At 37.9% G+C, this 25,870-nt stretch overlaps 1 protein-coding gene across 3 annotated transcripts in view; it reads left to right on the forward strand.

Moving 5' to 3' along the window:
* The window catches only part of pard3aa (par-3 family cell polarity regulator alpha, a), a 461,686-nt gene that overhangs the window by 352,553 nt on the left and 83,263 nt on the right, over positions 1–25,870 (forward strand). For all 3 annotated transcript variants that reach the window (XM_079863216.1, XM_079863217.1, XM_079863218.1), the window contains one exon: positions 10,103–10,363. In XM_079863216.1, the coding sequence (XP_079719342.1) occupies positions 10,103–10,363 (261 nt within the window). The remainder of the gene's footprint in view (positions 1–10,102; positions 10,364–25,870) is intronic.

Consider the following 25,870-nt stretch of genomic DNA (forward strand, 5'->3'; position numbering starts at 1 on the left):
AGAAGTCTCTTATGCTCATCAAGCCTGCAGTTAAAAAAAAACAAACAAACAAAAAAAAACAGTAATATAATGAAATATTATTACAATTTAAAATAATGGTTCTCTTTTTTAATATACTTTAAAATGTAATTTATTTTTGTGATGCAAAGCTGAATTTTCATCAGCAAGTACTCCAGTCTTTGGTGTCTTATGATCCTTCAGAAATCATTCTAATATGCTGATTTATGATCAATGTTGGAAACAGTTGTGCTGCTTAATATTTTTTTTATAACCTGAGATACTTTTTTCAGGATTATTTGATGAATAAAAAGTTAAAAAGAACTGTATTTATTTAGAATAGAAATCTTTTGTAACAATATACACTACCGTTCAAAAGTTTGGGAACAATAACTATTTTTTTTTTAAGAAATTAGTACTTTAATTCAACAAGGATGCGTTAAATTGATAAAAGGTGATGGTAACGATTTATATTGTTAGAAATGTTTTTATTTTGAATAAATGCTGTTTTTATGAATAAATGCTGTTAACGTTTTACTCATCAATGAATCCTGAAAAAAGTATTCCAAAAAAATATATTAAGCAGCACAACTGTTTCCAACATTGATCATAAATCAGCATATTAGAATGATTTCTGAAGGATCATAAGACACCAAAGACTGGAGTACTTGCTGATGAAAATTCAGCTTTGCATCACAAAAATAAATTACATTTTAAAATATATTAAAAAAGAAAACCATTATTTTAAATTGTAATAATATTTCATAATATTACTTTTTTTTTTTTTTTTTTTTTTTTTTTTAACTGCAGGCTTGATGAGCATAAGAGACTTCTTTCAAAAACATTAAAAATAGTAATGTTTCCAAACTTTTGACTGGTACTGTTTATATATATATATATATATATATATATATATATATATATATATATATATATATATATATATATATAATAATTGTAATATTTACATTTTTTTAATATTTTAATTTACGAGAATTTGTCTTTAGTATTCAAAATATGCCCTGTAACCTCAAAAGGAATAAATATTTTTGATGTTTTACTTCCACTGGAAACTTAAGTGAATATGTATAGGTATATTTTTGGAGTTTTGCAAAAATGTAGGTATATAGGCACGTTTATCCATTGAGCCTATATATTGCCTATATATAAAATTTCCATGTTCATGTGTGTGTACAGTTTTGTGTTTAACTAATTGTGTTCAGTAAGTATGAACAGTGGCCTCAAAAAGCATTTGAACTCTCAAGACACTTAAACATGTTTGAATGCCATTGCACTAGAGAACAAAATATCAAACCAAGTGACATTTATTTGAATGACAAAAACCACATGCACTCTTTTTACAGACAAAAATAGGTTTGAAATTATATAACACTCTCACAATGAAGACAAAAGTGGACACTTTATGGTCGTCAAACATTAGGGTCGTTACACATCTGTGAACCCGGGGACCGGATGACCTCGAGGTGAATTGCAATGCATTTTTAAGAGTGGCTTTTTGGGGACCAGTGTATCACATATAGGAATAATATGAGATTAAAATATGCAAAACTGCTCAGAAGCAGCACTGGTGCTTGCAGACGTGATTTGGAGTTAAGTTGATGAAGTGTTGCCATCAGTGGCATTTGTTTTTGTCACAATCGAGTAAATTGTAAGCAGCTGCGCAGCAACTACCAGCAGTCCTTCGCTAGTCCTCCACAAACTGAATTTTCCATTCCTCATCAAGGGCTTGAACAGAGCCTGAAGCTCCAGTCTGCACGTCTGCAGGAACACGGTGACCATTATGGGGTCTTGTTTATGCCTGTTGCAGCCCTGTCCACCATATGTAAGTTGACTGAGCGGACCACCATGGCAGGACGCCATTTACAACATGTGTGTGTGTAGGCAACATTACCGGCTAAAGATATACCAGTGGCTTTCTTCCTCCTCTGTGTATTTACATTCGGCTAATCAGGCTTTGTACACCCAGCAAAAATGGCCAGAGCAAACATTATGAGAACCTTCATGGTAAACTACTTCTCATCCAGCATTTATCGTGGCTATTAGCTTATCTTCTCGGCTCCATTAGTGTTAATCAGTGGCTAGCACGGCTCTGGTTCTGCTCAGTCTTCCTGACGGCCTTTCCAGTCTTCAGCAGAGCTTCCTCTGGATTGTGTTGGGTTCCTGATACCGTTTAATGCTCAGAGACACAGTGCTGTTATAATCAACAGCGGTTATCTCAACCACTTCCTCTTTTCTTCAGCCAGAAGCATGAACTTTGAGGGTTCGCTGGTTGTGGGGATTGAAAATAGCGTTTGAACGCACTTCATCATCAACTTTCCCAGCCAAAAGACCCACTATAACAGCGTTTCACAACCTTTTTTTGTCATGTACCCCTAATACCCCAAGTCTTCATGGGCAAATCCTTGATTTTGTGTTAATTTTATCCCAGATTCTACTGATACCATTCGGCAGCAATGCTATTACAATGGATAAATATAGAATCTGTATTTTATAAATGCATTTTTTTTATATATATATACAGTATATACTGATTTGATGTGCTACAACACTTAATATATTGCATTGTTATGAAGAAGACCGAGGTAATGAGAACAGTGCTAATTTAGTATTTTTTTTATATATAGTATTTATTAATATTTTGAATAAGCTTATTTATTTTCAGTTTTCATTTAAATTTAAGTTTTTGTAATTTTGTCATGTGATTTTGTCTTTTTTCCCCCATTATTTTGCAAATATTTAGTTTGAGTATTTGTAGTACTTCAACTTCAACTTATTTTAGTTGGCAAGCCAACATTTCTAATTTTTATTTTATTTTATTTTATTTTATTTTATTTTATTTTATTTTATTTTATTTTATTACGCACACAATGTTTAATAGTTTTAGTTAATAGCAATACTGGTACTGAGCACTGATGTGGAAATGCACCTTTTTAGTTATGTCTTTGTAAGTACAAATCATAAAATGTATTATTCATACAAATCAAATTACAAATAATTAATAAATTATTTTTTCTTTAATCGTTATTTACTAAATATAATAATATAATATAATATAATTTAATATAATAAATTAATATAATATAATAAAATATTTTCTTTTTTTAAATCCAAATCTTTCCTTATTTTTCCTTTCTGGATCACTTTACATTTGTGTAAAGTTTTTCCTTTGTGTCCCTATGTTTGCCTTATTCATTCATTTTATTTATTTATTTATTTATTCATTCATTCAACTTGATTTATTCATTGATTTCCCATCACCGATTTTGCAACTCTTTCTCCATTAACTCTGCCTGGGAGTGCCTTTTGCCTTCCATATATTTTCCAACATTTCATTTTTCGACGCATTAATGCGTGTTACTGGTAATCACGGCTGATCTTTCCCCTCGCATTGAGGCGGTAATTTTGTTACAAAATAATTAGTATTGTCGTTGTGCTTTGTCAACGAGCTCATTATGTCGCAGAGCCTTTTGTAACAGTTCACCGCTTGACTGGACCAATTACCCTCAAAGCAGATCACAGGACTGACCCTGGACCAGGCTATATTCGTAATCACATCTGTATTCCTCTTGTGGAAGGACGCCGAGGACTGCATGACGATTGCTCTGCTGAAACTTGTTCTGTTCGTTTGTTTCGGTATATCGAATGCCGAGAAGGAATGTTAAAATACACACTCTCCATATGGTGAAGTAACACAGACAATATTGGCATGCTATCTTTATTTGCACTTAAAAACTACCAACGGAAGAGTGAGATCTGCCTCGCGGCCGTCCATGTGAACGTCTCGTTCTCTCTCTAAACTGAATTAAACATTGTTAGACATATGGAGGGAGTGCTTTGGCTGTGTGTGTCTGGAATTTGGCGGTGTCGTAAGATAAACAGTGTGATTTATTCAGCGAGGAGAGGAAGGACTGCGGGCGGACCGGAGTGTGATCTCTCTCTATCGCTCGAAAATTCACTTCAAAACATTCCTGTTCACTTCTCAAACTTCTCCTCCTCTTCAGACTCGCACAGCAGAACCTTCTACATTCTTCAGAGAGTTCATAAATCTCTCATTTCTTATCTTGTGTTTATATCAGGCCGTGATCAATGACTAATTCCCTCCCCAAAACGAACACTTTGACCCTGCGGGATGAGCCACATGCTTCAGAGTTGCGTCAGGGAAGCGTTTGGACTAATTTCAGCTCAGATATCCTGTAAATAAAACATTCTGCATGGCATTACGGTATGGATGGATCGCATCTAATGAGGTGTTTTTGAATTGTACCAACCTGCGCCCTGTAGATGTGAAAGCAAAGGTGGCGAGAGCTACAAAGCACGAGTTTTGTTTCCCTAAGTTCGCTTGTTACCTAGAAACCACCCTAGATCTGCCATGACGACCCATATGTTGCTATAATGGACGCACGCACACACACACACACACACACACACACACACACACACACACACACACACTCACTGATGCTCTGGACAGATGTGAGCTAATCACAACATCAAACTCTTAATTAGAGTTTGACACACACACACACACACACACGCACACACGCACACACACACACACACACACACACACACACACACACACACACACACACACACACACACACACACACACACAGTAGCAATCTACACTAATTAGCTTTGAGCCCAGAAAGCCACAAAGAGGGATTTGCGCTCCTTCTCTGTTGTTTTATCACAGCTCACATGGGAGTTGTTTTCATCCCTCTTGCTAATATTTTGATAGTGTTTTCTCTCTTCTCTTCGACTTTTATAATTTCAGTATCAGTCCTCCACGTGCCCGTGTCATGTGACTCTGTGTCTGATGCATCAGTAAGATCTTTGCTTCAGTAATCATGTGATCTTTCTGTAAGTTATGCGCTTGTTTAAAGGGAGAGTTCACCCAAACATGGAAATTCTGTCATCATTTACTCACCCTCATGTTGTTCCAAACCTGTACGAGTTTCTTTCTTCTGCTGAACACAAAAGAAGATATTTTAAAGAATGTTTGTAACCAGACAGTTGACGGTAGCCATCGATTTCCATTGTATTTGTTTCCCCTACTATGGAAAAAAAACTACTATCCCTAGTATTCTTCAAAATATCTTCTTTTGTGTTCAACAGAAGAATAAACAACTTGAGGGTAAATAGACAAAATTTTCATTTTTAAGGTCTCTAAAATATGGAATATGTAAAGCATGTAGAATTCACAAACCGGAAACTTCTAAACTAGCGATTAGTTTTCAGTTGTTTTGATCTTAAACTCTACCGTTCACAAGTTTGGAGTCAGTAAGATGTTTTATTTTTGTTTGAAAAAAGTATTTTATTCAGCAAGGAGGCATTAAATTGATATATATATATATATATATATGCTGTTCTTTTAAACCTTTTATTTACCAAGGAATCCTGAAAAGTGTATCATGGTCTCCACAAAAATCTGAAGCTGCACAACTGTTTTCAACACTGATGATAATCATAAATGTTTTTTGAGCCTCATATCATCATATTAGAGTGATTTCTGAAGGATCATGTGACACTGAAGACTGGAGTAATGATGCTAAAAATTCAGCTTTGATCACAGGAATAAATTACACTTTACTATATATTCACATAGAAAACAGCTGTTGTAATAGCACAACACATTGTAATAATATATATTTTTTTACAGTTTTTAATGTATTTTTTATCAAATAAATGCAGCCGTGATGAGCAGAAGACTCTCAAACACATAAAAAACAGCCACAAACTTTTGAACGTTAGTACATAATTATTACATTTGCTTCAAAAATGTGGTTATCGTTTAGTCTGTTACAGTTTGAAATGTTTATCGCTTTGAAAATTATCATAAACTGACATTTAGTAAGATTAAAGACTAAAATTGTTAAATTTTAGGATGAAATATTGAATACATTTTTCAGAGACAATTTATCAAAGACTATGATAGAGACATAAATAAATAAATAACCAACCAACCCCTGAAGAGAATCCAGAGAGGAACTGTGAATTTGAGACGAGCGATGATAATGTGTTCAGTGTAGATGTGTCCTGCATTAACACACACTGGGCCATTAACTGTGTAATGAACTAAAGGTGGAAGAGGGAATTCTGGACAGGTTTAGCTAGAATCCGAGGCACATACACACACTTATAGTTCAACACACACACACACTGACACTATAATATCAAACTGACTAATCCATGTCAAGTTTTGAGTGCAAATTCATTTTTCTGTTCTCACGGAAAGTGAAAATTCTGCATGAAATGACAAAATTGCAACTAGTTAGATTATTTATTGTAGTATTTGTTTGTGTTATACCTATAAGTAGTCTTTTAAATTGTGGCTGGTTTCAGGACACAGTGTTGAAGTGAATCTGTGAGTCTGTGGCCAGTCTCATAACCTGGACCGGTGTCTTCATCGCTCTGGTCTTCAACCTGAAGTTAACACAAAACACACAGAGAGCCTCGAGGACACTGATCATCCCCAGGCCACTGGGCTAAATGAGTTTTAGTCTGGTTCTCCAGGGCCAGGTTGGGCTAGACCTCTTCTTCAATGTGCTCATTTCCCCATTCAAACACAGATATCGCTCTCGCAGATTTGATTTGGCCATTATAGGCACAGCGCCGGAGGCATCGTCCTCCTATTGAGTTTCCGTAACTTGTCATAACACGGTTTTTACTGGCAGCGAGGTGACATCAGTGTTTAAGTCGACGGCAGGTGGACTGGAGCCTCGCCAGCGGAAGATATCAACCTTCAAATGTGAAAGAAACCGCATGTAACTGTTCAACGGATGGACTCTGTGAACCAAAAGGGAGGAGAAAGACAGAAAGAGAAGTTAAAGTCACCATGAAGTCACAATTGACAGTTTATTGCAGTAAATTATTTACTTCTTGTACCTCATAAACTTGAATCAAAATAATTCCCCCTCCCTCTTGCAGCATCTCTTCTCTTCTCTGATGACGAGGGCGGGGCAACCTGTCAATCACATGAGATCAGCCAATAGCAAACCACAACCATCCAATCAATTCCCCACAGACAAAATCAAGCCCCGCCCACATTTGTTCTTGTTCCATATAGTGTTTCACTGGGATATACTTCACAATAGAGAAGAAAAGACTATTGCAGCTTCCATTTCATGCCGACTTTAAAACTCCCACAATACACACACACACACACGAAAATATGCTGATGTTGATTTCCAAGTGTTTCCCGGACTATTAGCGTGAGTCATAAATGCACACAATTCTAGCACAGCGAATTGGATTTCCTCAAGCAGGATGGCGAGAGAGAGACAGTCAATGGCACTGTAATTGTATTAGACTCTGACAGAGAGAAAACGCTCATTGTTGGTAAATTAGATCGTGCTTATGAGAATGTGTGGAAACATTCAGTCTTGCTGGCTGGGAAAGTCCTAGCACTCTTCTCGTCCCAGTGCAACTGTCAATCAAACGGCTGGCAGATAGATGTCAGGGGTCAAAGGTCAACCCTGACCTGGGGTGGTGAGAAGGTTGGGTACTTAGATACTTACAAAAGGCTCAGGTTTTTTGTGATGGGGCATCCCGAGCCCATCTGGATCTGATGAGATGGGTGGATACCAGAGACAGAGGTCACCCTACAGGAGTCTTTCCCCTCGTCCACACCGGCCTCTCCTCTTATCCCACTACCAATCCCATTCCTGAGGATCTCCTTTCCCTCAACACGGCACTTAGAACGACACATGCGGCCTATTAGACAATAAAGACTCATTCAGTTCAGCCCACCAGGAGCGGCCTTTGAGAAACCCCAGCACAGAGAAACACTGAGAGGTTGAGGGAAGGCAGAAAGAGGCGTTTGGCGGAAGATCAGAGCGATCTCAAGGAGAAATCACTCCCTTCTTCTTGGGAAGGCTTCCCACTGGCTCTTTTAGGAAATAATATACAGTGTGCATTGACAAGGAAGAGGCCACAGCCTTTATCATGAGCCGTTTGAAATGCATTCAGAAATAGAGGTACGAATGAACGGGGCCTCGGATGTCTTGCTTCTTTTTCCCGTTTAGAGGAATCCACTAGTAGTGAAATAAAGCAGGTTTGGCAGATATTTCGCAGCCCATGATGCCAGAAGGAGTCCTGAGCTCAGTCGGGAGTCTCAGATAGACCAAGAGGGCCTGTTTTCCAATTCGTAGCGGCTCACATAAAAGCTTCCGTTCTTCCGGCCTGTAATAAATGGTAAACATTTCTGACGGACTAACAGCTATTGCTTTTGATGGGTTTTTTTAAGGGGAAGTTTCACAAAGGTGGAAATAAATCCCAAGAGATTAGCCATCGGGCATTTTCACACTAGGGGCCCTATTTTAACGATCTGAAACGCAAGTATCAGGCGCGAAACGCAAGTAACTTTGTGGGCGAATCTCGGGCGCTGTTGCTGTTATACCGGCGGGATAAATGACTCTTGCGCCGACGCAAATCTAAAATGTGTTGATCTGAAGTCGCTTCATTATTCATAGGTGTGGTTTGGGCATAACGTGAAATAAACCAATCAGAGCGACATCTCACATTCCCTTTAAGAGCAGGCGCGCGTGTTCCATGGCGGATTGCTATTATAACGGCGGATTTGCCAGACGCACGCCAGGAGCGGTATATAATAATTTGGGTAAATGTGTAAGCTAGATTTATGCATATTTTTTCACATCTTCATGGACACAACAATGATTTCACTCGTGTGTTAATATTTCTCCCTGTAATAATGTATGGTTTTCTAAAAATGAAAACTGCTGCGTCTGTGTAGATGAGAGAAGCAAAGTGTATGTGTGTTGTGCACACGCTACATTGATTATGGCTAAGCATTCGCCCTCAAAATAGCATCTGAATAACATGCGCAACACACCACTGACTTTAGACGAGGTTTCTCCTGGTCAGTGGTGGAATTGTTTTCTGAAACTGCAAAATAGCACCAGGGAACGTTTGCGCCGGATCACGCCTCCTCTTTTCGCTGAACCGCCCCCGGGAGCACAAGTTCATTCCATAGTTTACCGACGTGCGTCTGTGGAGGGAAAAGTCCACTGTGCGCGGGTGAGAAATAGGAATGATACATGCGTCGCTGTACAAAGTCAATTGCGCTGGGTGCAAGATAGGGCCCTAGATGTTAGAGTCATTGAATCATCTCTAAAAGTAAAAAGCAATAACTTTACACCTTGAATATGTACATCATCAATCAGCTGCTAGTACTAGTTTACCGGCTTTCCTTCATCGGAGTAAAGTCATAAACGGCTGAAGCATAAACCGATCATCACATCTAGATTTCGCCCTGCATGTAAACGCATTAATCTGATTTCTGTCGGCTAATTAAAGTGCGCATGTGTGATGTGTGACAGTCCTTACTGTGAGTTCAAGCGCATCCAGACAGAGCGAGTGTTTCGCAGTGAGAGAGGAGGAAATATATCGCAAACTCAGACTCTTTCTAGAGTCTAAAAATGATAAAAGTGCAGAAGAAGAAGAGATGTACAGTCAAAATGCTGCGTCTGTAACTGCATTAGGAGAATATATGAGCCAATGACATGTTGCAATACTCTTCTTCATTTAATACGCTAATTATTACATTTTTACTACCGGGAAATAACCTGATTTATTATTAAAGTCTTGTAAACGTGATTTACTTGCATTGTCGGGTTATTGGTTTGCATGTAAACCCGGACAACAGGTTATTTTAAAAAGCTGATTTCTGTGAGTTATCTACGGTATGGAACCAAATACTCCAGTGTGTAAAGAAAGGGATTGAAATTGAAGTTGAGTGTGTACAACATTTACTTGTATAGCGCTTTTCACAATACACATCATTTTAAAGCAGCTTTACAGAAAATGCATGAGTCCACATTACAATTCAGAGTGATCTGTCATCAGAGGAAACTGGCTTGTATTTCAGAAAAAAAACAGAAATGTACATATACAAATCACACAGTTAGCTAAAAATGGATTAAATTAAACAATAAAATAATTTAAGGCAGAAACATTGAGCTCATTAAAATAATGAATACATGCCTGTAAACAAATGCTAATGACATATATAACATTTTATTTTAGTTTGCGTCTTAACCTCGATGATGTTCTGCGTTTGCAGAATTCAAGCTAAGACGAGGGAGCTCAGAGAGCGACAGGCCAGAGAGCGAGACTACGCCGAGATCCTGGACATCAACCGAACCTTCAGCTCAGACGAGGAGCACACGTACGCTGGGATCGGCTCTCTGGACTCGTCTCTGGACAGCAGTCTGGATCTGAGCCAGGAGCGTCCTCAGAGCCCTCGAGAGCTGCCGATGCCCATAGAGGCGCTCTACGCTCAGGTCAACAAGCCCCGCAACGGACGCCAACCCTCCACAGACAGGTAAGATCTCCAAGACTGATCCTTCAGTCATCGTGACTTGATGCACAGCCTGATTCCTGAGTGTTTGTCAAGTAATACTTGGCTGACATAACGGGACAGTAACATGTTCTTGACTTGAAGGACGCAACCTTGGGTGTGTATTTCTAAAGCTTTGCATAATGCAATGCTGGCGTGTTTTCTGGCTGTCGTGAGCTGTCAAATATTTCTTATTTGTTTGAGGTTGGATAGGGTGAAGGGCACCCTCACTTTTGAAGTTTCTTTTATTTTGCTGAGAAAAGAGAAAGCTTCTCTGCAGTCCTCTGACTAAGGGAAGATGTTCTCCCTTTATATTTGTCTGTGCCTGGACGTTTTAAAAGTGAAAAGCTGCTTTCATCCGCTCTTTGCAGTGTGAAAAAAAATGAAAGTCAAACAAACAGTGTTATCAGATTTCTCACCTGTGTCCCACCGGCTGCTTTTATAGCACTGGTAAATCATTGATAATTCTCTGGATGGGAAAATTTAATAACCAGCAGACTCCTTTATTATCACGGATCATGTCAGATCCACCAGCGTTTGCCTCGACGTGCACAGAATCTCTGGAAACTGTTAAGGGAAAGAAAGTCAATTTTATCATACAAACTGCAGTTTTAAATGTATCATATAATGGTTTAACAAAAACAATTTTCCTTCCTGTGTTTACATATTTTCTATTGACCCTTGTGAAAGAGAAGTACGCTTAAGAATACTTTTAAAATGAGTGCTGACTGCGGAGATATTATACTTTAAATGAATATACCTACAGTAACTTACAGTTTTCGGACACTTAATTGCAATTAACTGAAAATGTATTATAGTTTAAATTAATATTAAATGCAATTAGTTGAACTTTAGAATGCTTTTCGACCCAGTAAAATAGGACTTAAGCAAACCTTTTTTGCAATATGGTAAAAGTGTATTCCAATGAATGTATTGACAAACATTTATGTGAACTAAAATATACTTGAATGTCATTTCTATTGAAACTTGTATGTCATATATTTGATATATTGCATTTTTGTAATGAGGAGGAAGTTGCAATTATTTTACATTTAAATATATATTACATTTAAATGTAATATTGAATACCACACTACAGTAAAAATGTATGTCACATGTGTGTTAGTCAACACATCAAAATAAGTGTACTACTTTAAAGCATGACAAAAGATTATTAAAACATTGATACTTGTTTTAATAAATGCACTTTAAAGTAAGACTTGATTTGACTATTACAAAGTGGCAGTGCACTTTTTAAAAGTGTGTTAAGTGGCCTTTTATTTCATTAATATTACTGTATTTGGTAGGTTTTTTTTTTTTTTAAATATACTTTTAAGTTTTGAAGTACACTACAAGTTCACATTCAAAATAAGTGCACTTGTTTTTGACATATTGGAGAAAACAATCCAGCATTTTACATTCAAGCCCAGCAGAAATGTGCAACTTTCTAGTGACTAAAAGTTCCAAAAGTTTGAGTCTCAGAACAGTTGGGAAGTTGTTTCAGCTCGTCTTCTGTGTTGATGCCGACTTCATGGTGTGTGTTTTAGACATTGTATATTTGATGCTGGGGATCGACCTACATTTGTTGTGGTGAAATGGGGATATTTTTTAGATATATAGAAGCAATTTATCCAAAGTGCCGCAGTTTCCGTTCTGATTCATTGCTGTTTTTACGGTATTTATGACAAATTTACCAATAAACAGCCATCAGTGTATGAACAAACAAAGGGAAAGTCGCTCCAGCATCACTGCACAGCGTGTTCACAACGAGGAATTACCACAATTGCTCTATTAATCTTGTGGTTCTGAAATGGTTAGCGGTTAGTTATGGAAATGCTATGAAAGGCCAGCGTGTCTCTTTCCTAAACAGTAATGACTCTCTCTGGGTTTATTGAGGCGCAGTAATTGGCCCGTCACCGGCAGTGAAGCAGAGGCAGTGATTGACATATGTCACTCTGGGTGTGTGACCTTTCCCAGGGTGCAGTGGGAAGGGGATTATTATTACGTTGCCAACTGCTGTTCTCCCAGCAGGATCGTTCCCACCCCCCACCCTCCCGCGTACACCCCCCGCTATCTGGCCACAGTGTGAATATGACAAAGTTACGCCGTCACTCAGTCATCTGGATAATCCGTGTGCCAGTATCTCTGGTGGCAGTGAAAGGGCATCAGCCGGTCCCAGTGCCCTGACTATCACTGTTCGCTCATGCGAATGCGCCATTTATTTGTATCATATGATTGTATCATAGACTACAAGGGTAGATTATGTTATAATATAATAATGCATTTCATTTATCTCAATATATTTTTTACCTTTATTTTAATCTTTTTTTATTTATTTATATTATTTTAATATATGTATATTATAAATAATTTAAATAATCATGTATTCACTCTAACAAATGCTGGGTGGTTTCAAACACTGACAAACCCGACCGTTGATTTTAAATGTGTAAATTACGTTTTTAAGACCAGCGGTTGTTTTTGTCCATATTTGACCCAAACCCTTTTTTTTTTCTTTTTTTTTTTTTTTTTTTTGAGTGTATATGTTTGTTTAGAATGAAATTATTTAAACAAGTATAAATAATTATTCAGTTATTCTCCAATATTTTTTTTTATATTATAAATTATTTACATATTATTTTGTATCATCACAACAACATTAAAAACAACAACAACAATAATTGTAATGATAATAACCATAATAATAACATTACTAGGGTAGAGTGTTTGTTTGTTTATTTATTTACTTACTATTACTAGGGTAGATTACATTTGTTAGGATTAAATAAACAACAGCAACTGTTAATAATATTATTAAATTTGCCAGTCTATTTTTTTTATTTATTTTTTTGCATGTATTTAAGTTTGAAGGAAGCGAACAAGTAGAGGAATTCTTGACAATCTTGTTTTATGACGCTCAAAGTGAGTTCTGCTCATTCCAGGATGTCCTGACATTGTAAATTTGCAACTTGCGGGCATGAAAACAACTGCTGTCCTGCAAGATTAATAATAAATGTTTTATATATGGCTTGTGGTGCACGCTGTTTCTGTGTTCTGTGTGCATATTCAGTGGTTCTGAAGACAAGAAAAGACACGCACAGAAGGAGATACACTGACAGAGTCCAAAGATGCATTGACAGAGAAACTAGGAATTTGTGAAATTCATATCACGTTAACTGAAATGAACTGTGAGCTAAACTAGTTAGCAAGCGACCTACAACCAGAGCTCCTCGCTCAAATTCTGTAAGGATTCTGTTTTATGAATTCTTGCTCCTTTTCTGTTTATTGATCAAATAAATACCCAGAAGCAAATACAGATCTTTTCAGCTCAGTTTGTGACATTACGATATTTTCTGAAATTCTGAGTTTGTGAGACTAGAAGATCTTAAATAGACACAGTATACTGAAACTTCTTTCCTTTTTAAATTCAAAAAATAAAATGTTTATTTCAGAAAACAGTCATAAAGTTTGACTCAAACTTGCTTGACATCTGATTACATGCACATCATCCTGTGTATATTTTAACTCCACACTGCTTTGCATATCAACTTAGAAGCAAACCTTTGAGAAATACGTTGTAATATTTGTCGTCGCTCTTCTGGAATAAATTGCATACTTTCATTCGTGTTTGGCTGCGAGGGCTGTAATCTATGTAAACGGCGTAATGCATTCAAATTCTAGACAGTCACATCACTCCATTTGAAAAGCCCGACTCCCTCAGTGGATCAAAACAAACCCTAAACAAACATTTGCATTTCTAAATGAAAGCTTGTAGAACTTCCACAGCTCCTGAAATAAACAGTCCTCGAGTGAACGTCACCTTTAGCTCATCATAAAGAGATGCGTGGGATTCGGCGAGAGTGAAAAGTTTTCTCAGAGCTGTTTTCTTGGACATTTAATTGTTTATTCTCTTAAAGAAGTGGCACAGAGGGAAAGTGATTGCATCTCTTCATAGATAACGCTGGCGAGGAGGACTTCCTGTCTAAAGTGCACAGAACAGGAAGTGGATAAGACTCAGTGAGGGTCTGTTCAAATCCTGTCAATCACAGCCGACCACTGAGGCCTGGATCTGAGTCTCAGAAAAACACATATCAAGAGAATGCACACTCTAAAAACACACTGGGTTAAAAGCAACTGAGTTTGGGTTGTGTAAATATAGGACACAACACATGTCACAAAATTAAAATAATTTTACCCAGCAAATTCAGTTGTTTATTGTTTATTTTTTTACTATAGTACTAGCTTTTTTCTTTCTTTTTTTACTTCATACATGACGGATTAACTTAAATCCTCTAAACTTAAAAAAAAATATATAATACTCCACACACCACTGGTTTGCATGATAATTCGTTAATTTTTTTATCATATTTTACAGTACACTCTAAAAAAATGCTGGGTTGTTTCAACACGACTTTGGGTCAAATATGGACAAACACAGCCGTTGGGTTACATTTTTAAAGTACATTTTTAACCCAACGTTTGGGTTTCTCCATATTTGACCCAAAATTGGGTTAAAACAACCCAGCATTTTTTAGAGTGATGTTTTATATTGTTTTGAATACATATTGCATACATTAAGCTCATTTTAAAAATATTAGAAGTAAAAAAAATGAAACAACACCGTAACGGCGCTGGATCTCGTGCCAGAGTTTGTATCATGTTTAGTGGGGAAACGTCTAACTTCAGACGCCGCCTTGTGTTTCACTCATAGCCCAAATATGCTGTGACTCCATAACCTGTCCAGAAACAATCAGTGTACAGTTCTGAGAACATATTTTTACTTTCTAAGCATTTATATTCTGTCTTTTTTTTATAAAATCATGCAATTTTATGCAAGGCATCAGGCGTTTCCATCATGTGAAAAGACCAAAGCCCACGATAAATAACTCAACCCCTGGGTTGTTATATCTGACCCAGGAGCTGGACAACTGGGTAACAAAAACTACCCAAAAATTGACCCAAAAAGGCTCAACCCAGGATTTGGGTTGAAAAAAATAACCCAAGTGTACAGGTCAAATTTCATTCATTTTCGCAAAATCAAAAGAAGGCTTGTTCGCATTGCCTCAGCAAAAGTCCAAACTGTACGTTCACACCGCCGCCGACTTGAGCATCCAAAGTTACCGGAAGTCATTCATTTTCAATGGAAGCTGGCTTCTCTCAGCTGCAAGGAGCATCAAATCCACCGGCGTCGCGTTTTGGGCGTTTTGAGCGACCAGAGCGTCTATCAGAAAGTTGAAAGTAGCTCAACTTTATGGTAATGAGCTATGACGCGGTTCAGCGGCAAGCAGCGGCAAACGCCAGCAACCAATCGGAATATAGACGTCCTTCGCCCTTGCTGATTCCGGAGAAACATACGATGTAAACTTTCGTTCCTACCAAAGCATTAGTTCTGAGAAAATGGAGGAGAAGCTGATCATCGCCGTTGCTGGGTTTCCTATCATTATCGGATTAATTGCACAGTTTAACCATCATAGAGTGAAAGTTTATCATTTGCATGTGTTTTTAAGTCCTGTCAGTTTAACCGGGCGCGCTTACAGGGCATAAGAACGAGCAGAGAGAGAGAGAGAGAGCGCCCCAGCCACGCGTGCGAACTCACTATTAATAATAATAATAATAATAATAATAATAATAGCTAATTATTCTTTTTTTCCCAACCAAATGTGACCAAAACGATTATAAAAATGCTGTCATTATAAAAGGGTTCTAGTGTCAATGTATTGCTTGTTTGTTCAGTTTACATTTCACGGTGTGACGCTTCTCTTCTCCCATGATCGAACACAGAATGCTGCTACGTCAGAGCGGCCAAAGCGTCAACAAGCTTCCCCGTACTTTTTGACAAGCGTCCTTGACAGGGCGGCCAGAGCTTCTTTGCAGCTCAAGTCGGCGGCGGTGTGTACGTACAGAAAGTTTGGATCACTATGTCAACCCTGTTTGCTTGTGTCGGATCCAGCCTTAAGTCACATAACACTTTTGTCCCACTTACAATTCACTAACTAAAACTCGCAACTCAAAGCTCTTGACATGCAGTGTGAGTTTGCAGTGCTGAGAGTTAGTCGATGAGTTCAAAGCGCCAGGCGATGTTGAGCCTCAAGCATTGAATCTCTGATACGCCTGAGGGAAAGATCTACCACTGCTGTTTACTCCAGATCTCAGTGCGGGAACACGCTCTCTTTTCCCAGCAATCACTCCAATCTCTCTGGGATGGCCACACATCTGCTGACTTCCATGTGACGTTTCATTACGGATGATTGTTGCATGGAAAAAGAGAGAGAACGCGTTGACATCGTAAATTTTCCAGCATGTTCAAATAAATATCCATTACGTCGGCCTGGTCACCGTGCATTCGCCACAGCCAGTACACAAGCCATTGATTTATTGGTATTAAAAAGTGAGGTGAAGCTGTTAATGTGCAGGATAGTGGAGTCTATTGGATACGGGCTACAGTGATGTAAAACCGTGGTGCCGTCATGGTAAACAAGCCGAAGCGAGTCGCGTGAGGAGGGCTTATGTGCAAAATTCAATCAACCTATTAGAGGTCACAGTCTTGCATCCCAAACATCTGCAGCCTGGGGTTGTTAACATTTGCATGTGAGTTCTTGTCTACGCGGCAATAACCCATGTCTACAAAATCAATAAAAGCCTTTTCTTTTTTTTCTTCTTCTTGGCCCAAAAATGCGTCCACAGAAGAGGCCGTTCAGATCTTTAAAGACAAAAACCCTCAGCGGAAACAGAAAAAGTGCTTTATCTCTCCATTCTGCAGCTGGATAAATACACTCAGACAATTACCAAATGTCTGGGTCCGGTTGGTCTGCCTTTAACAGCGTCCCAGTCGAAGGTCAGAGTGGCAGTAAAGCGTGGAGAGTCCCGGCTCTCTGCCCTGTAAAAGGGTTTGTAATATTGGGCCTGGGCTAGTGAACACACCCTCCTGCTTTTACAGTCACTCCATTATCCAGATTCTCTCCCTTTATTACTGCCGTTTCATTGGTCCCCTTTGGATGAATGAAAGGCAGTTGGAAACGAGTCCAGAATCCGTGGATGTGTGTAAAGAGGCATTGAGGTTTCTAGTGGGCAGCACTTTACCTCACATCTCACAGACCTTAGTCACGCTACATTTCAGATCAGTTTGATATGAAACAAAACAAGGTTATTAGAGATGGAAGTACAGCCCGTTCAATATGTTCTGCTGTTGAGTAGCTGGGCGTTGACCAGCAAAACACGCAGAAGTATGTCAAAACATTTAGTGGATAAAAGCCTTTTTAAATCGGGTTTTGTGATTTATACATTAGATGTTTATCGGATCATGAAATTATATGGCAGGTGGTTGAAAAATACGACGTCAGGCTTAAAGTTACGACATTCTGATCAAACAAAAGAATAAAATTGAAAGAAAACCTCTATTTGTATATCAGAATATTATTTTGGAATAAAATGCACTAATGAACTGCTCAGTGAAACCTGGAATGTGTATTAAGAAAGAAGCTAAATCTTTATGTAATGTTGTCTTGATATATATGTATGTATATATATATATATATATATATATATATATATATATATATATATATATATATATATACTAAATTTAATAAGCTCATTAGTATCGTATCATTCAACAGCAGGTGTTTTTGGAGTTGTTTTGCTTTGTCTTTTTTTGTTTTGCATTTTGTTTTATTTTGCTTTGCTATGTGTTTTTTGTTTTGTTTTGCATTTTGTTTTGCTTTTTTTTTTTTTTTTTTGCTTTGTGTGTTTTGTTTTGCTTTGCTTTAATGTTAGGCCATTTTTATTCGAGTTAGTTTTGAAGTTATGAAATTAAATTTATTTATTTAGTTACAGTTTTTTTGTTTGTTTGTTTTTTTCATTTAAGTTAACAAAAATGTCTTCATTTGCGTTAGTGATAATAACACTGCTGCGTGCTGGTGGTTATGTGTGCACTCTGAATCTTTAAATATGAGCCAAACAGGATGATCACAGGACATGCCACTGTCTAAAAGACCTGATTCAGTCTGTTCAGTTTAACCCAGCATTGAAAGAAAGTGTAGTTACTGCATTTTGCATTTGGATGTCAGAATAATTAATGTGTTGTTTACCAGGAATCGTTTTTGTGACATTGGAATGAATTGTGACTTAATGAAAGTACTGTACTCTGGCAAGTTAAAGTCTATTGTCTTTGCATGAGGTTAACTGAGAGTCATAGCTTTTGTGTGTCACGTCTTTGATGCACATGATTTGATTGACAGCTGCTCCCATTAGAGCAAGACTCTGTAAGCTGCTCTAAGTCAAGGTGAGACGAGAGAGAGAGAGAGAGAGAGAGAGAGAGAGAGAGAGAGAGAGAGAGAGAGAGAGAGACAGAGAGACAGAGAGAGAGAGACAGAGAGAGAGAGAGACAGAGAGAGAGCTCGTGTTAACAAGAATGGTGTAAAGAGCATCACCTCTCTACTTCTCTTTTACTCTAAATCCCATATTTCCTGACTTTGCACACTACTTAAATTGGATTATGAAGAGCAAGGATCTCAGTAGCTGTTGATAAATGTTAGCAGCTGCCATTTTGTGCTGGTAGTAATAGTATTTTTTCGTTTTGCCTTCTTTATTCGTGTGCTTTGTTTGGGGTTGGGGATATGTGATGGTAGGGAATGATAATTGGCCCGGAAGGTCGTGAATCCCAATAGACGAGAGCTCTTCACATCTCTGAGCTGACTCTTCCACAGTTTTCCTGCTGTGTTAATGTCTCCGCTCTCTTGGTACTGACAGACTTTGACCACTAGGCCATCAGGGAATAGCCTTTCTTTCTTTCTTTGCATTTTGTGGGATTTTGTTGGGAAGAAAAATGCAGAAAAGCATTAAAAGCACAAACTTGTATCTCCAAAAATGCTACTATTCTGGAGATGGAGAAAAAAAACACTATTTTTTTAAACAACTAAAAACTGAATTGTCATATTATGGCTTTATAAATGGTCAGACACTTGCATGAGTTATTATATTATTAACATTTTACCAAAATCAAGCTCAAATGGTGTTTTGACCAGCATATATCGGAGAATTTAAGACATACATGTTTTGTCCATCATTAGAACGGCTGCATCTCTGTTAGTTAGTGCATTGCGTCAACTTACAGGTTATAAAGTTTATTGCAGCTATGTGATCATTCATTTGGACAAAATCATGTCTTATTAAAGATGATGCACAGGCTACTTCATATGTTAGACTAAGACACTCTTCTCTGCTCCTCAAATACGTAAAACATTAGCCTTTAGAGTAAAACAAAAAAGCTGTACTTATTCAAGGAACCAGTTCTTTAGTTACGTTTGCATTGCAAACAAGCAGAGACGCTCCAAACTGTGTGCAGAACTTCATTCAGGAGAGAGGTGGGCGGAGTTATGAGGTTTGACTGACAGTTTGAGGAGCCAATGGAGTTACGAGGTTTAGTCACAAGCTCTTTTTAATACGTTTCATTGGTTAAATATTGGCGAAACCCAGACAGACGTAAAGGGTGACCAATAGTAATGATTTATGAAAGAAGTCGAAATATGGAGATATGAGGTTACCATACACACATATGCATGTATTCTACAATCCAATGAATATATACTACATTTCAGTTTTTTTTTTTTTTGTTTTTTGTTTTTTTTTTGTTATATGTACTGATCATTTTCAGCCAAGACATTGTGTTAAGTTTACAGACATTTCATTTAAAACTAAAACACAATACAATATAATTGTTTAAAATAGTTTAAAACATAGTTAAACATGTTTAAAAAAAATCAACACATTACATTAAGCTCTATTTTTACAGACTTGTCTTAGAGTATGTAATATATAATAGTGGAATGGGTTATGAATGCTGTTTCATGTGGACTTTATTATAGGATATTGTTAAATGGGCCTAACTATTTACTGACAGGGGAATGTTGAACTTCAGGTGTCTGAATCCACTAGAAACCCTTTTCCAACCGTGGATTCAGAGCTAGTCAAGTCATCATTTTCCCCTTGATGCATTATCGTTCTGTCATAAAGGCATTTTCCTCTCCCATTACAAATGAGATTATGAGATTTACTTACCCGATATTGCAACCACAGCTCTATTGCATTACCAGCATGCATACACCTCAATTAATGTCGAACTAAAAGTTAATCTTAATTGCGGTGTTGACTTTATTTTATTTATTGTCATTTGTTCTCCTCTTAAATCAATTACAGCACCATTATATCGCTGCGCATCTGGAGTGCACTCGTTTAAATACTTTTTGTTAATAATTCATGCGTAAATATATGAACTCTTGGAGATGGTTTCATATGTTGATGTGCGTGAATGTTTAATCTGTTCTTTCATTAAGCCCGAGGGAAAGTAAAATCTCATATATATCTCAAGCACACAGTCTTAATGGCGCCGCCTTTGATTACGGCAATTTCAGCTGCTTACATCAGCAGCAAAACGCTCGGCAAATACTCGATTATTGCTTCCTCTGCCGCTCTCAGGACACTCCCGCTGAGAGGAGGCTCATATCAGGCTATCGCTGGCAATGAAATGCTAGAAAGAAAGATGCCTGCCTCGAGACCTTTGTTTTCCCATTTGTCTTTCTTTTCAGTTCTTTGTTCATGAAAACATGCAAGTTTAAACGAGTGTGTGTGTTTGTGTGTGTGCCTAAACTATAGTTTGGGGACAAATTTGTACCCAGAAGTGACCAAAACCTGACAAAATCTCCAAAAACTCCTGTAGGGACGTCCTCATTTGTAAATCTGGTATAAAAATAAAGTAATTAAAGGTTAAAATGTAAAAATGTAAAAAGTTTTGTGTGATTGGTAGGTTTAGGGGTCAGGTTAGTGTGTGCATGTGTGCGTGTGCGTGTGCGTGCGTGCGTGTGTGTGTGTGTGTGTGTGTGTGTGTGTGTGTGTGTGTGTGTGTGTGTGTGTGTGTGTGTGTGTGTGTGTGTGTGTGTGTGTGTGTACCTACTTAACTATATTTTGGGGACAAACTTGTACAACCATCTCTGTGAGGACCAGTTTGAGTTTTAGACCAGTGGAGTGAGGACAGAGAGAGTAAAGTGAGGACATGTTGGCCGGTCCTCAGTTTCTGAGAGCCTTTAAAGGCCTGTTTGAGGGTCAAGACTTGGTTTTAGGGATAAGGTTATAATGAGGTTAAGGGTCGGTTTAGGGTCAGGGGTCGGGTTAGGCACTTATATGTGATGGGTAAGGTTAGGGTAAGCGGCTAGAGATTGCATTGTGTCAATGAATGTCCTCATAAATATAGATGTACAAGAGTGTGTGTGTGTGTGTGTGTGTGTGTGTGTGTGTGTGTGTGTGTGTGTGTGTGTGTGTGTGTGTGTGTGTGTGTGTGTGTGTGTGTGTGTGTGTGTGTGTGTGTGTGTGTGTACCTACTTAACTATATTTTGGGGACAAATTTGTACCCAGAAGTGACCAAAACCTGACAAAATCTCCAAAAACCTCCCTGTAGGGACATCCTCATTTGTAAATCTGGTATACAAATAAAGTAATTAAAGGTTAAAATTAAAATTAAAGGTGTGATGGGTAGGTTTAGGGGTCAGGTTAGTGTGTGTGTGTGTGTGTCGCTGCTGCGATAACCCAGAGGCGCTCACAAATGCTTTGTGCGCTGATAGCCTGTGGTATCTTGGAGGCGAAAAGCGAAGTGAATTATCCAACATGTCCGGTTTCATTTTTTGGTCCGTTTTAGCGAGAGGCCCTCTGGGATGGACAGGAAGAGATGGAACGAGAGCCGAGCAATTTATTCTCCGTTTGCACCATTACATTCATTTAGGAAAGCAAACAGCCTGAAACGAGAGCGGCGCACACATCCCAACTACCTCATCGCACATGTATGCAAACACACATGCGCTCGAGCAACACACACGAGTGCAGGACGAAACGGACGGCCTTATTAGAATGCACGCACAGTATGTTTGATCCGAGTCTTTCAGAGACACTGAAAGATGCTTTAATGAACTTCCAGCGGGAAGATGAAAGCTGGGAATGCATTGTTCATGTCTGCCAGATGAAATGTAATCAAAGTGAGTTTCTTCGTCCCACATCTGCGCTTAAAGCTCAGCAAACACACACTTCATCTCTGACTGCACCAGGCCAAACAGAACCACTGCTGAATACACATGGGTGGGAATGAGTTTACTCTCATTTTAAAACTAATTCTACGCTCTATTAACACTGTTTGGTTTGTGCAAAGAGAGACCCGCCTCAAAATATCAGTGCTAGGGTCCAATTCTCCCACTATTAACTAGTTGCTTATCATCATGCATATGACTAGGATATTGGCTGTTTATTAGTACTTATAAAGCACATATTAATGCCTTATTCTGCATGACCATTTTCTACATTCCTGAATACCTAAACTTAACAACTACCTTACTAACTATAATTAATAAACAGTAATTAGGAGTTTTTGAGGCAAAAGTTGTAGTTAATAGTAAGTTAATAGTGGGAATTGGACCCTAAACTAAAGTGTGACCATATATATATAAATTTAACACAAAATGCACAATGCATCAATAACCATTTGGAAGACACCCCTCATGGAATTGAGCATGCATGTAATGAGGTCATGTGACCAACATAAAGTCATGTGACAATATAGCAAACTAGTTTTTGAAACGAGTAATGTTACAAAATGTGTTCTGCTTCACATCCTATTTTTTATATTCAATACATACTTCAAAGTATGCGGACATCAGTATGTTATTATTCAATTCTGAACACGGCTTTTGTCAATAAAGGGGCAAAACTCCTGAAAATAAAATAAAAAAATATTTCCAATTTTTAAATGCGTATATAACGGCGAGTAAACTATAATGACTAATGCGTATTTTAGACTATGGGAGCATTTTTTAATAAAGCAGCCTTTAAAATTGCATCATTTGTGGTACAAATAATGGCTAAAACGCAATTAACTGTGCCCAAGAAACTAAGACGAGTTATTTTCTTCTCGCCCCGGGATGTTATAAAAGCAAATACGATCAAGAGAGGAATGCCGAGTGCTTTATTCGATCCCTGATGGCTAAAAGATCACATCTTTAACCCTGCGTGACTCCATGACGAATGCAGGCTCATATCCAGTGTTTTATGTTTGAGAGAGACCTGTGCTTATATTAGATATCGCCGTAATGGCCTTTTCTGGGTCACCCACGGTTCTTTCTATTTTCTGTCTTCTACTGTACGTCTGAGATCTTCTCGACAGTTTTCATATGATGGATAACCCAATTCGCTAACGTAATCACGGATCCCTCAGCTAGCGTAACATCCCGGCTCTCATTCCCCCGTCACACACACACACACACACACACCTCCCCAAAAATAGCGTCAGTAATAAATGTGATTGGAAAGGCAGGAGTGTGATGGAGGAGTGCAGGGCGATCTGAAATCACACCGGAGGATTTACCGGCTCCCCCTTTGCGCTCCTTCTTCATTTACTTCTCCGTCCTACGGTATTCCCCCACTCACTTCTGCTGTCTTATCTATTTCCTTTCTTTCTGTGCTCATTTACACATCCCATCCTCTGGTGGCCCTCGCTGGATCTTCATCTTGTTTGTTTGAAACTGTCGTCACTGTTTTCTCACGTTTCACATTTGTTGCACTCTTGTTTTTCTTGGGTTCTTGCCAGATAGGCAATCTGTCTGAGGTGTTCCCAGTGCTATTGAGAACTCAGGTTTGATAGTTTCAGGCTGGACGATATATGGAATATCCATGGCATACAATGTAAAATAATAATAATAATACTATTGTACGTATTGTGATCATTTTAAGCTTCCACTCTAGAGCTTAGTGTTTCATCTTGTTCAAAAAATCATCTTCAGTTCATCTTAGTCTGTTCTTTAGAACTGAGTTGTTTAAAATTACTTACTTGATTCATTTGAATGAATCATCAGAAGTGGAATTATATATATATAATGTGTAATGTATATTTACACACACACACACACACTACCGTTCACAAGTTTGGGGGCAGTAAGATTTTTTTTTTTTTTGGAAAGAAGTTAAAGAAATTAATACTTTTATTCATCAAGGACACATTAAATTGATCAAAAGTGACAGTACAGACATTTATAATGTTACAAAAGATTCTATTTCAAATAAATGTTGTTCTTTTGACCTTTCTATTCATCAAAGAATCCTGAGAAATAAAATGTATGACGGTTTCCACAGAAATCTGAAGCAGCACAACTGTTTTCAACATTGATCATCAAATCATCATATTAGAGTGATTTCTGAAGGATCATGTGACACTGAAGACTGGAGTAATGATGCTGAACATTCAGCTTTGATCACAGGAATAAATTACACTTTACTATATATTCACATAGACAACAGCTGATTTACACTGGAATAATATTTCACAATTTTACTGTATTTTAATCAAATAAACACAGCTTTGGTGAGCAGAAGAGACTCTTTTAAAAACATTAAAAAATCTTGGTGACCCCAAACTTGTGAACGGCAGTGTATATATATATAGTGTGTGTGTATATATATATATATATATATATATATATATATATATATATATATATATATATATATATATATGTGTGTGTGTGTGTGTGTGTGTGTGTGTGTGTGTATATGTGTAGGTGTATATATATATATATATATATATATATATATATATATATATATATATATATATATATATATATATATACACACATACATAATTTTTACATCAATATTTTATATATAGTTCCAAACACAGTGTCATCAATTCTCACCCATCTTGGAGACAAATGGATCGCATGTGGTGAATAGATCTTTATACTTGCTTTTGTCCTCTGTCTCTACTCTATTGTTGTCCTCTGTCTCTCACTCTCTCTGTCTCACCCGTCTTTGGCATATTACCCTGTTTGATTTGGCCCTCGCTGTCCCCTGGCATCCGTGATTCCCGCTCCCTCCACCGGGTCTCTCCGCTCCTGGACTGGGTTAGGACGGGGCGAGTGAGACGTAGCTCTTCAGAACCTGGCTGAAGTTGGACAGAACTTGGCTAGAACGTAACCAGTTCTCATGCGAAATATAGACATGTATGCCAACACTCTCTGCTCTCGACTGTCAGGCCAAACGCACACACACACTGCTCTCGACTGTCAGGCCAAACGCACACACACTCTGCTGGCTCCGTCGGCTCCTGTGACGGGGTGCAAATAGACAGGTACTGTAGGACACACTCCTGATCGCTTTTTTCCTTTCCATTAGTAATAGACTCAGTTACACAAGCCACATCTGCCTTGCAGATGGATGAGTTCGAAATGGATGTTTTCTATCTACATAATCTAATTTGGATGACTTTGGAGGTCTACCATAAACAAATGGCCATAAGTGGTTTCTTCGGATTTCAAAGGGAACAGAATCATGCATTGATTGATTTTACCTTTCACAAGAACTGAAGGAAATTACCTGGAGTAGAGTTTCTGATTTCTTCATTTAAGCTAATTCAGCTCTAGAATGCATAAAGGGGTAAAACTAACCCAATATATTTTTTCC

Source organism: Squalius cephalus (genome assembly GCF_949319135.1).
Source record: "Squalius cephalus genome assembly, chromosome: 25".
Taxonomy (NCBI): domain Eukaryota; kingdom Metazoa; phylum Chordata; class Actinopteri; order Cypriniformes; family Leuciscidae; genus Squalius; species Squalius cephalus.